General features: G+C 38.3%; 1 protein-coding gene across 6 annotated transcripts in view; it reads right to left on the bottom strand.

Annotated features, from left to right (window-relative positions):
• pkp4 (plakophilin 4) overlaps positions 1-12,935 on the bottom strand; it is a 276,311-nt gene that overhangs the window by 112,823 nt on the left and 150,553 nt on the right. For 4 of the 6 annotated variants that reach the window (XM_087989074.1, XM_043693802.2, XM_043693805.2 and 1 more), the window contains exons 5-7: positions 10,604-10,735; positions 10,268-10,467; positions 6,850-7,420 (exon numbers count right to left, since the gene is read on the bottom strand). In XM_087989074.1, coding sequence (XP_087845200.1) covers positions 6,850-7,420; positions 10,268-10,467; positions 10,604-10,735 — 903 coding nt within the window. The remainder of the gene's footprint in view (positions 1-6,849; positions 7,421-10,267; positions 10,468-10,603; positions 10,736-12,935) is intronic. The other 2 variants (XM_043693804.2, XM_087989075.1) reach the window with 1 other exon arrangement.

Genomic DNA, 12,935 nt, shown 5'->3' with positions numbered 1-12,935 from the left:
CATGCCCTTGGTGGGGAGGGGGGGGGGAGGTTAGATCAAAATGTTCAGCTACTGGGCAGTAGGGTTGGTTGGTGCAGGTGCCCCAGGGATATTCTGAAATTATCCACAAGTTGGCATCCTGACTCCCCAGTGTAGAGGAGACCACATCAGGTGCAATGGACACAGTAGATGACGTGTGTGGAAGTGCAGGTACATTTCTGTCGGATGTGGAAGGACCCTTTGGGGCTTTGGATGGAAGTGAGGGTGGAGGTGTGGACGCAGGTTTTGCACTTCCTGCTATGGCAGGGGAAGGTGCCGGGAGGGAATGATGGATAGTTGTGGGACGTGGACCTGACAAGGGTGTCGCAGAGGGAATGGTCTCTCGGAAATGCAGATAGGGGTGGGGAGGGAAACATATCTCTGGTGGTGGGGTCTGTTTGTAGGTGGTGGAAATGGTAGAGGATGATGCAGTGCATCCAGAGGTTGGTGGGGTGGAGGGGTTCTGTCCTTGTTGTGATTGGAGTGGTGGGGTTCAAGGATAGAGATGCAGGAAGTGGAGTAAATTTTTCAGCCCATTGCAAAAGAATCTTGATTAAATGAGTCAATCTTAGAAAAGCTTCAACACTGTCTACTATGTCACCAAATTTGATGTCATCCATAAACCTAACGATGCCTTCTGCATTCTCATCCAAAACCATTTATATAAACGACAAAAGATGACCCAAGCCAATCTCTGTGGAAGACTGCTGGTCACAGGCCTCCATTCCAAAAGGCAACCCTTCACCATTACTGTCTCCTGCCATTTAGCCAATTATAAATCCAATTGGCAACCCCACCCTGTACCCCATGTGACCTAACTTTACTAATTAGTCTACCATGCAGAACCTTGTCAAAGGCTTTACTAAATCCAAATAAATGACATTTACCACTCTGCCAACATCAACCCTTTTGTTAACTTGCTCAAAAAACTCAATCAAGTTTGAGAGACATGATTTTCCTCAGACAAAACCATGCTGACTATCCCTAATCAATCTTTGCCTCTCTAAATGTCCATAAATCCTATCTTTTATAATCGCCTCCAACAATTTACCCAACTGAAGTCAGACTCAAAACATCTATAGTTCCCAGTTTCTCCTTACAACCTTTCTTAAATAAAAGGTACATTAGCCACCCTCCAATCATCAGGCACCTCACGTACAGTTATAAATGATGCAAATATTTATTTAGAATCCCTCCCATCTCCTGGGGTTCAACACAGATGAACTCCTTCATCTTAAGACCTTCTATCCTCTCTCTAGTTACCCTCCTGCTCCTAATGTACTTGTAGAATCTCTGGATTATCCTTAACCTTATCTGCCAATGCTATCTCACATCCCTTCTTTGCCTTCCTGATTTCTCTCAATCAATATAGAGTGTAGTGCGTTCTTAAGAGATTCAATTGAACCAAGGTGTGTATATCTAAAAATATGATTCTCTTTTATTCTTGACTCGAACCTCAATAGCTTTTATTCATCCATTGTTCCTTAATCTTACTAGCCTTACCCTCCACTCTAACAGGAACAAAATGCCTGAGCTCATCACACTCTTGAACACCTCCCACCTGTCAGATGCTCTTTTACCTGCAAACAGTCTAATTCAATCAATTTTTGTAAGTTCTTGTCTCATACATTAAAATTTGCCTTACTCCAATTAAAAACTGTAACTTTTATGGAAGGCTTATTCTTTTCCATAAGCATTTTGAAATTAATAGAATTATGATCACCACACTTTTACTTCAGTCACCTGCCCTGTCTTATTGCCCAAATAAAGATCTAGCTTTGCTACTCTCATAGAAGTATCTACATATTGATAAAGAAAATTTTCTTGAACACATTTGACAAATTCTTCACCATCCAAACCTTTAATACTATGGTAGCCCCGGTCAATGCTTGGAAAATTAAAATCCCCCATTATTATAACTTTATTATATTTATCTGCAAACTCCCCATGTATTTGTTTCTCAATTTCTCTTACTGCTGGCGGGCCTATTGTACAATCCCAAAGTGATCTTTCCTTTCTTATTGTAATTTCTACACATTTTTTTCACTGGACATTTTTCAGAAAAATCTTCCCTAGTGACAGCAGTAATGTATTCCTTAATCAAAAATGCCATCCCCCGCAACCGCTCCTCCTTTTCTACCCTGCCTATAGCATCTAAAACCCAGAACATCAAGTGCCAGTCTTGTCCATCTCTCAGTCAAGTTTCTATTATAGCTATGATGTCCCAATCCATGTTCTTAAACATTGCCCTGAGTTCATCAGCCTTAATTGTAAGACCCCTTGCATTGAAATAAATGGAATTTAGTTATTCAGCGTTACTACATACTGACTCTCTCGTCTTTCTTTACTAACTGACATGCTCTTCTCACATTCAGAACCTTCCCCATCAATCTTTCCATTTCACTGCCACTTAGAGAAAATGAGTGGAGGAATTCTTAGTATTAAATGTCCCATAATAGAGTGAGCAATTCTCCCTGCTGAGACATTGGTCCCTTTCCAGTTTAAGTTAGACCTATCTGTTTTTGAACAGGTCTTTTCTATCCCAAAAGACATTCCAATTGTCCACAAACCCAAATTTCTGAACAATACACCAGCTCTTCAGCCATTGATTTATCTCCTTTAACCTTTTGTTCCTTTCCTGCATTTGAGTTTGGTATTGGGAGGAAACCAGAAATTACTACTTTTTAAAAGTTTTTTTTTTTAATCTTCTACCTAAATTCACTCTGTACTCCTTTAATCTTTTCACCAAAAAAATCACTCCAACCAATGTGTACACTAATTTCTAGCTTCTCAGTTTCATCTTTAACAATATGGCTTGAAACATTTAGAGATGCCCTTTATCCGAGCACCAGGAAAGCAACAAACTATGCTAAATTTACGCTCACTGCCACAGAATATCCTGTCAATGCCCTTGACATGAGGGGCTACATTAATAATAATTCTATTAAATGCTGTCAAACGCTGTCTAACATAATCGTTCCAACTGTCCAACAACTGACTGGCCCTTCCATTTTCCTCAGAGAGACTATTCCTTTAACAATTCCAAAAACCGAATCTCTATTTGATAGAGCAATAGCCACAGGAGACTTTTGAGCTACTTTCCTACTTTTCCTGACAGTCACCTACCTGACTGATCCTGCTGGGTCATAACTTTTCTAAATCTACTAGCCATCTTACTGTGTACCTTAATGTCCTTAATAACAATAATCCTAAAAAAAGATGTTTCAATAACACCTTATAAATAAAATAAACTACCTTTTATTATCGACAGAAAATAATGTGAAAACAGAAAAAAATTAACAATGTATTTATATATCCATATCTCAAACATACAAAACTTAAATAAAATCAACCAATTAGCTCATTTACTGAATAAAAATGATTCCTCTTCAATAAATTCCTCAAAGAAAAAATCTTCTCCAGGGCTGACAATGTGTAAGACTCTCCAGAAGGAAAACATAACACATTATTTAAAAAAAACTTCAGTTTTTCCAAAATAAAACCCTTTGCAATGCTAAAAACAAACCCTTCTAAAACGAACTTTAATTTCTGAATTAAGAATAAAAAAAAGCCATTTGCTGTAGGCCCTTAAAAAGCTCATTTTGAAAAAAAATCAAGTTTTTGATTTTTTTTTAATGATAATAAAATAAAGTGGAGAAAAATCTATGAGTAAACTATAATGACTATAATAACCAAAAAAAATCTTAACTAAGCCTGCAATCCCAGGAGCAGCTGCATGATTCTCACTGCTCCATATATTCACTGCAACGCCTTTTCTTCCCCTTCACCTTTGTTTTCTCTGCCTTCTAGATTCACCCAGCAAATGTTTTTGCTGTCTGTTTTCATTTTAGATTTTGTCCCATCTGAATCTACCTTTTGGTCTCCACCTGCCTGCCAAATTAATTTCAAGTACTGAGCACCATATTCTAAGGTTCAATACTGCAATTTTCCTTTAGCAGCATCAAGTCATTTCATTGATATTTTTCAAAAAACTTTGAATTAATGAATCAAAAACTAAAAATTGAAGCAATGTCAAAGCAATTGCAAAGTCATGACCTGACCACATGACCTCCAAATTGGACTCTAATTTGACAGTAAAGTGATCAATTCCTCATTTGTTTTTGATGTTTGAAACTGGTGTAACCAATGTTGCAATTTAAAGAGGAAGCAGGTGTGAATTGTATCAAGAGGCAATCTGCAATACCCACAAACTTACAAAAACACTCCCTTGGGCATGGCATGTTACTTTGTTCTGCCACGTACACAACATAACTATTTCCCATGGTGTTTAGTTGTCATGTTATTCCCTGCAGTGCTCGTTTTTCTTAAAAACAATTATTCAGTCAATAATTCAAGATTACTCTAGGATTAATGCTTATGAAATAAACACTGCTCCCATGATATTAATATGTAATCTAAATTGCAGTTACTCGAATTACTAAGGAATTCAACTTTTTAAAAGAAGTGTAGGAAACTGGTTTGGATTAGTAGGATTAATAATATGAGGCAAACAATACAGAGAGATCAGTTATGGGAATGAGGAGCAGAGTCCTGATGGATGAGAAAAGAACTCAAAATTTCATGATATTTAGGGGGTGGAGGCAGGTAAATTAAAGACTAGATTTCAAACATGCAGCAAGGGTGGGGAATCAAAGGAGGTCCATCTATTACAACTGGTCAGGCTAGATAATGGGTCAAGAGGGGCAGAGGAGTGGCAGAATTGGGCATCTACCTTATGTGTAGAAACTGTCCTTGCATCTGTAATCTCACTGCAGATAATATGCAGCTAAGGATGTTGTTGGAGGTGAAGAGAAGTAAGGATTGATTATTAGGAACTGGTCATGAATCTTTAGGGACAAGAAAATAACATTTTGCTGAGTATGTTCAGGTTGGTTTCAAATGTCTCTCAGATCTCCTCGGCATGGAAATAGGAGTTAAAATTCTTAGGGAGCATTTGCTTCAAAATCTGTAATTGAATCTTATACCACAGATTGGTTTTTCAACTTGCCATTCCAAACCACAACCAACAGGTTCAACACCCACTGCCACAGCTCGAAATCTAAATGATCCAGGTTTTTTGGTCCATTTGGGCACATCTAAACATCTCAATCCTCACGTGTTTGTACATACTGTTGCTGCTAGTTAAGGCAACCCTTCATAGTAAGCTAGTAACAGTCATGTTGTCATCTTGCAGCCTTTTGTCTCAGATGTATGTTGTCAAATGATGGCATAACTTCAAGATATAATTCTTAAAATTATCATATTTCCACCACTGTTTGGACATTTACTTTCCTTATGTTGTGAAGCTGATCACGAAGTGTTTTATGTGGATGAAAAATCATTCATCCCTCTCTTCCCTTTTGTCCAATTTCTCACCTAAATTTCTGTTCAAATTGTTTCATGAGTTTATACTCTGAGGCTATACTTGTGAAACCACTGATAAACTCTTCCACAATTATGATCATTGAACTTCTTGACCTATCTTATACACCTTTTTAATGCAATTTTCCTTCACTTCATCAGTATTGTCCTCAAGTAGTTGTTACTCTTACTTGTTCCAATGCAACTAGTTCTTAAAAAAAATCCCACAGTTCTCACAGGGTCATTTGAGATGTCCTACAGGATCCATCCTTGGCCTCTCTCCCTTGTGTGTATATACCAAGTTCATGGCACCAACACAAAGATGGAGCATACTTCCATGTTTATGTCTTTTCATACTCAATTCTATTTCTCCATCCCTTCGCTTTACCACCAACTTATCTTTGTGCTTCACACCAGACCTGACACACCTAACTCCCAGCTGGAGCTGGTATCCCCTTCCTCACCAGACCTGGAACTACCTCCTCTGCCAGATTGGAAAGCATCTCCACTGTCTGACCAGACCAAAGGCATTACGATTGGACAGCTAAAATTCAAAGTCTAAATACATCAGAACCCTTGGTGTGTTTGAATAACCATGTGCAGGAAGGGGCACTATTTGTTTGAATTCAAGGTAAATCTATTGAACCTTGGCTTGAATCACTGGAGGCCATAGGGTCTAATTTTGTACCGGAAACAAAAATTCTGTAAAGCATTTATGTTAAAATGATTATTCATAATCCAACATCTGTTGCCCATTAGCAATTATGGACTTAACGTACCAGGAACTTAATGGTGAGAAAGTAAGGGCTATTACTCGTGTGAAAAGTATCAAAATGCAGTGAAGAAATGACCGAGTAACTTGGTAACTGCAAGTGCATTCTGGCAGAGACCAGAGGTGAGCTAATTGGCAGTTTAAAATGATTTGGAGAAAGATTTTTCAAGGATGAAGACAAAGAAGTGGAAGGAAGATGATATAATTGCTGAGGGATATCAGGAAGTGATCAGAGTTAGCCTCATCTATGACTGAGACGGTGGATATAAAAAAGACAACTTGAATTGGCGAGGTTGGGAAGGTGCACCTAAGTAGGTAATCAAGCTTTTGTTTTGTTTGCCTCATTTTGTGTCCTCTCATTCAGGAAGGAAAGTAACACTATTTCACGGAGCTGAAATTTATAATGGTTATCAGGATGTCGGTCGTAAAGTCAGCATAAATACAAATGAATCAACTTTCACTTTTTCTCTGTTGGGACTACTTTTAAATGGTTGCAAGTCTGTAGCATTTTTATGCAAGCATTATCATGTTCCTCAAATTTTATTATATAATTTTTCACTTTTTTAGGATACATTAGAAAGTTTGAGATGTTAACTGAGGATTAAGTGCTAGAAAGTGTTCAGATTACATATCATTTACCCACTAAAATAAACCTTTCCATGAAGAGTTGTAGTTTATACTGTTATCACAAAACAGACCTGCAAGGCTGTCTGGTCGTGGTGGAACCATCCTCTCATAGATTTCTGGCGACTGCAGACAATAAAAATCAGTATCAATGGCATGGGATCTTTGCAGTGGTGCTGCCATACGTTGAGGAACAGCAGTCATAGTGGACCGTGCAGGAGATGATGATCCAGTTTGAGCTTGGGGTGGAGAATTTATTCTTGTTTGCACGTTTGCCAAAGTGAGAGGTGAACCCAGTCTCAGTGAAGAGCCTAAAGCCTGGAATGGAGAGGTGGCTCTGCTGGAGTTAGTGGGTTGTCTTGTAACTGAACCAATTCGTCTAATTGTAGCTGGTGATGTAGATCTCTGCGCAGTATGTGGAGAGCCTGCTCTTTGAGCTGGCAACGTAGAGGACAAATACACTGTAGAGTTATTGGACCGAGGTTCAGTTAATGCTGGTGACCCATAAGCACTCCCAAGAGATGTTCTCAGAGATCCCCTTGATGGTGACATTCCAGTACCATAAGCTGGTGATTGTGTTCTAGATGGAACTGAACTAACTCTTCTCATTGCCCTACTGGCTGGAACAGCAACATTCACTGGACCCTGTTTAAAACAAAAGTTAATGACAATTGAATTAACAGCATTTTTTAAAAGATAAAGATGATTGATATTACACCTGGTCAAAAGGTACTTGGGATCCACAAACATTCCTCAAATACCGTCATCCTTATTTTTGTCTTAAGTTTGATAAGGTGGAATGCCTTCTATGGACAATGTTTACATGCTATCAATTTCATCCTGTGAAAACTTGACTTCAATCAAGCTGAGCAATGCAGCAAAGGGATTCTTTGCATAAGGTTCCTCTGTATTATCCCAGCCATCAGCAAGATTGACAATTCACCCACATGGAGCTTGAAAAACATTTTCAATTTTTCCTCTATTTTATTAGTAAATTTGAAATTGGACATCAAATTCACAGTTCATGAGGTCTTGTGCCATCCTGTTATTTCAAAACATCAGCAAAGTCAAAGTCAAATATGGAAACCATAGTTAGAAACACTAAAGAAATTAAGTCAAAGTTCAAGTACAAACATAAGAAACAGTGTATGTTGAAGTTGTGCCATGGAGTGAAAAGGAAGAATATCAATTTCCAAACTCTCAATCTCACCCACGCTGCTATAGGAAGACACCTACTGGAGATAAATCACCTCATCACTGGATGGCCAAGACCAGAAATATCAATTGCTCATCCTAACATTATGTTTGCAGAAACTATGTGTGCAGCCCAGGGAAAATAAAAGTCTGTCCTCAACCACCTACTAATGCTCTCATAGTAGAAACTTTTCTCATGCACTTCAGAAGGTTAATGTAGCATGTTAGTATTGGTATTTCCAAGTGTATTGTTACAAATGCATGTGTTAAGATTATTTTTATCTTGGAAATTGTAATGCTTAAATGTAAAATAAATGAAAGATCACTAAGTCTGACAGGAATGCAGACAGGCCAGGTAATTATATTTCAAAGGGAGTTAAATTAAACAATGAAAACTCCATTAACTCTCTCAAGGGACTAATTTGTCTATGAGGGGTTAATATTATTTGAATCATTTCTTTGGATTAGCAAAGGTTGAAGGCAATTGTTTAACAGGACAAGGTTTTAAACTATGCTTTTCTGATCAAAGGACATCTTTGAAGTTAAAAGGTAACAAAGTACAGGTGGGCTTGACAGTTTTTTTTGGCTGTCAGTCCATAAGGCACAAGTTTGGAGAAGGCAGAGGGAATAACCACAACAAAGAACAGAGGGTTATCAGGAATTGGGCGATTTTGATTTAGTCTCACTATGCAAAGATGCACTCAAGTCCAATGCTTAAGGTGTAGAAATCCAAATGTGAGAAATGTTGAAGGTAGGGCTGGAATGTTCGCCTATCTTGATGCTCATGGAAGCTTTCCTAGGACAGTTCTCACTTTGAAAGGGAGAAAAGGAGAAAAACCACAAGGTGAATCACTGGGCGCCAAGGCACATGACACTGGACTGGGTCCAGGAGAATTGAATGGACACTCAAGGTACTTTTTAAGTTTCAGATTCATGGTTAAATCTGAAAGTAGAATATGTAGGGGCCATTTTGGGTGTTCTGTTTAAAGTATTTGAGATAAATAGTGCTTGTTCTTTGTTAGTTAGTAAAGGATTTTTGTGGAAGGGTCATAGAATCACAGAAGCAGAGAATACCTACAGTGTGAAGCAGGCCATTTGACCCATTGAATTAACACAGACTCTCTGAAGAGCATCCCATCCAGACCCCCACCCCATCTCCACACTCTCCCTGTAACCCTGCATTTCCCATGGCTACTCCACTAACCTGCACATGCCAGAACACTCAATTTAGCATGGCCAATCCACCATATCTGCACATCTTTGGATTGTGGGAGGAATCCACGTTGGCTCAGGGAGAATGTTTAAACTCCACACAGACAGTTGCTTAAGACTGGAATCGAATCTGGGTTGCTGGTGTTGAGACACAGCAGTGCTAACAACTGAGATGTCATGTCACCTTGCAGCAATCTTTTCAATTAATAAATGGGAATTTGAATTAAAAAAAAAAATCACTGTCGACAGAGGTCTTATCACTAGTACAAAATCACATCTGCATTCAACTGCAATTTCTCATGATGATTTCCAAAGTTTTGAAATAATCTTTGTGAAAACTTCACCAATTGAACATAATTAGCAATGACTACTTGATACAGAATTTATTATTTACTTTGACATTTAACATAAACAGGCTTAGTTTTAGAAAATAATTATATTTTGGACCCAAGACTCCACGGGCTACTCCAATAAACATGTAGACCAGAAGTAAATGCATGCCAATTAGGCCACAAAGTGGATGCGAAAGGACATTGCCTCAGATGCCACTTTCTGTGGGGGTTTGAAGTGGAGTATCTTTCTGTTTCAAATATGCCTCCCGACAGAGCAGGAAAGGGGAGTCCCGGGGCTTCCTTGGACAGAGATATGCCTGGTGGCTGTTCAATACACTACAGCATCTTATTTGGTGGACTTGGGGGAAGAAGAGTGCACACTTTGTTCTTCAGATCTATACCCTGGAAGCTAAAAGACAGGAATCAACTGATAGAACTCAAAGGTTGATGAGTCTGAGGTTTTTGAGCACTACAAGAGTAATAGTTCTTAATTTTCACCACTTGCTATGGCAGGTACCCAGTGTTTACCAATAGTGAAAAGGGCACCTATCAAAAATACTTAAAATGAGTAAACCATGTCTATTTGCCAGAGAAAATGAAATTTGTTATGACCACATCCCAATGCATATGCCTGAAACAACAGCTGTGGATGATTTTTGCCTATACAGTTTAAAATACCAACCATATAGAAGAAATTGATATGATAATTGTGGAAAAATTAAATTAAGGCATCAGCTTCCTGAAAATGTAGTACCTGGCCAACAGTCTGTCCCTCTGGCCTCGAATTTCGCACCAGATGATTACTGTTGGTGCTGCTCTGAACAGATTCCTGTAGATTCCTTGTGTTAGTCTTGATCAAGTTCTGGCTGCTATAATAACTGCCTGCAGTCTCCTGGTAACCACTATCAGAATAGGAGTTCATTTGTGTGGAGCTTCGGGAGTTTCCAATAGATCCTGCACAGTTGGAGCAGACAGTATAGCTTGTTATAATACAGCTGATTTGAGGAAATAGTCAAAGTACATTTTATTTTAGAACAGAGGATCTGAAAAAGTTGGTGTTGGTACAAATTGAAATTCATATACAACAGACCCTCACTTTCATGAAGAGAAGTTTGTTCAGGCACAGGAGTTGGCAACTTTTCACAGCCTGCTTCAATACTGAAGGATTGGGGATGAGTGTTTTCAGTAATTCTGCGTCTATTAATTCCTCCTATTGGTTCATCTGTAAGAAAAGTTAGGTGCTTTAGAATTCATTTCAAAATTTAAAAATCTTTCAATTAAGACTTGTATTTTTTTTCCTTTAAGAAGTTAGCTATGTTGTTTCCTTTGGTTAGAAATGATTGGTTTGTAATTTGGTAACTACACTTCTAACCACATCCTCAGGTGAGGAACTGTAGTCTGTTTCTGCCCTGCAAATTCCATGTAATCAGCAAATTAATATGATAATTCAAACAAGGATATACAGAATCCCATTGTCATGGATAAACCACCTCAGATGTCAGGAACCATGCTTGGGAACACTGGAGACCTTCACAAAGGACCCCAATTTATTTTTGTGACGGTCAAATATAAATGCGGTTTTGAAGAATAAAAATGGACAAGTCAAATTTGGGCAAACTTCAGCACAACACTTAATGACTTTTGGCTGCTCATTACCTAGCCCACAATAAAAGCTCCCCCATCAATAGACAAAATTCACTTCACACATATTACCTACCACATTGATGATAGCTATTAAAAAGGGAAAGATGGTAGTTGTAGTCTATAGGACTAACAGTAGCTATACTGTGGGACAGAATAAATCAGATGGCAAGTAACAAAGGAAATACGTCGACCATGGTAACCTTTATCTTCATCTGGATTGGGATAGCTGGATCGGCCAATGAAACCAGGAAGAATTCATAGTGTATTCAGGATTTGGAGATGCCGGTGTGGGACTGGGGTCTACAAAGTTAAAAATCACAACACCAGGTTATAGTCCAACAGGTTTATTTGGAACCACTAGCTTTCAGAGCACTGCTCCTTCATCAGGTGGTTATTTGTAACTATCAACCCACCTGATGAAAGAGCAGTGCTCTGAAAGCTAGTGGTTCCAAATAAACCTGTTGGACTATAACCTGGTGTTGTGCGGTTTTTAATCTAGTGCATTCAAGACAGTTTCCTAGAACAACATACGATGGATCCAACGTGGGATTAGGCCATTTTGGATTGGATAATATGTAATGACGCAGGCTTAATAAATGTCATAGTAAAAGATTCCCCAGCGACCATAACATGGTAGAATTCAACATTAAATTTAAGAGTGAGGAATGTAGAACATAAAGCAGAGGAGCATTGGAACAGGCTCTTAGTCAACCATGTCTGTGCCAAAACCTGGGTTGAAAACAACTGTGCTAGGTTTTCAAAAAAGGGCAATTACAAAGAAATGGTGGCAGAGCTGGCTTGAGTGGACAGGGAAAGGATATATCCCAGTGAGGAAGAAGGATTCTAAAAAGGGGATAAGTTCACCATGGTTAACCAGCAAAGATAAGAATAACATCAAATTGAAAGAAAAATAATTACAAAATGGCCATGATTAATAATAAGGTAAAGGATTGGGAAAGGTTTAAAAACCAAAAGACGGCAAAAAGAGAGGGAGAAAATAAACTCTGAGGTTAAGGTTGCAAGTAATATCAAGATAGACAGCATAAAAAGGAAGTGAGAAACCAAAGTGAATAAAGGTCCTTAGAGAATGAGGCTGAAGAAATAAGAATGGGAAGCCAAGAAATGGCACAGGTGTTACAAATAAGCAATTTGCATCAGTCTTCACAATAGAAGACATTAACAATATTCTAAAATTACTAAATAACTGAAGGTAAAAATGAAATAACTACAATAGCTATGACTGGAGAAAAGTGTTAGGAAAACTATTGAGGTTCAAGACCAAAACGTCCCCTGAACCTGATGGAATGCATCCTAGGAAATTAAAGGAAGTAGCTACAAACATAAGGGACATATCAGCAGTAATCTTTCAAGTATTCTTAGATTCTGGAAAAAATATAGAGGGATGAAAAAAATGCCAATGTAAAACCTTTATTTAAAAAGGGAAGGTGACCAAAAAAGGTAACTATAAGCCAGTTACTATGTATTTTATTTTGAAAATGTGAGAATCTATTTTAAAGGATGTAATAGCAGAGCATTTTTCAATACAAAGTATGATTAAGCAGCGTCAACATTACTTTATGAAGGGGAAAATCATGCCTGACCAATTTAGGAGAATTATTTGAGGTGGTGACAAGCTGGATAGATAAAGGGGAAGTGGTGGATGTAATATGTTTGAAACTTCAGACGGGCTTGAAACAGTACCGTACATTAGATTACTTAAGAGACCACAGTATTGGAGGTAGGATATTGGCATGGATAAAGGATTAGCTAATTAATAG

Source organism: Chiloscyllium plagiosum, unplaced genomic scaffold (genome assembly GCF_037043375.1).
Source record: "Chiloscyllium plagiosum isolate Xiang-an unplaced genomic scaffold, Cpla_swu_hap1 HiC_scaffold_7, whole genome shotgun sequence".
Taxonomy (NCBI): domain Eukaryota; kingdom Metazoa; phylum Chordata; class Chondrichthyes; order Orectolobiformes; family Hemiscylliidae; genus Chiloscyllium; species Chiloscyllium plagiosum.
The sequence above is the reverse complement of the archived record's forward strand: the minus strand, read 5'-3'. Positions and strand labels throughout refer to the sequence as shown.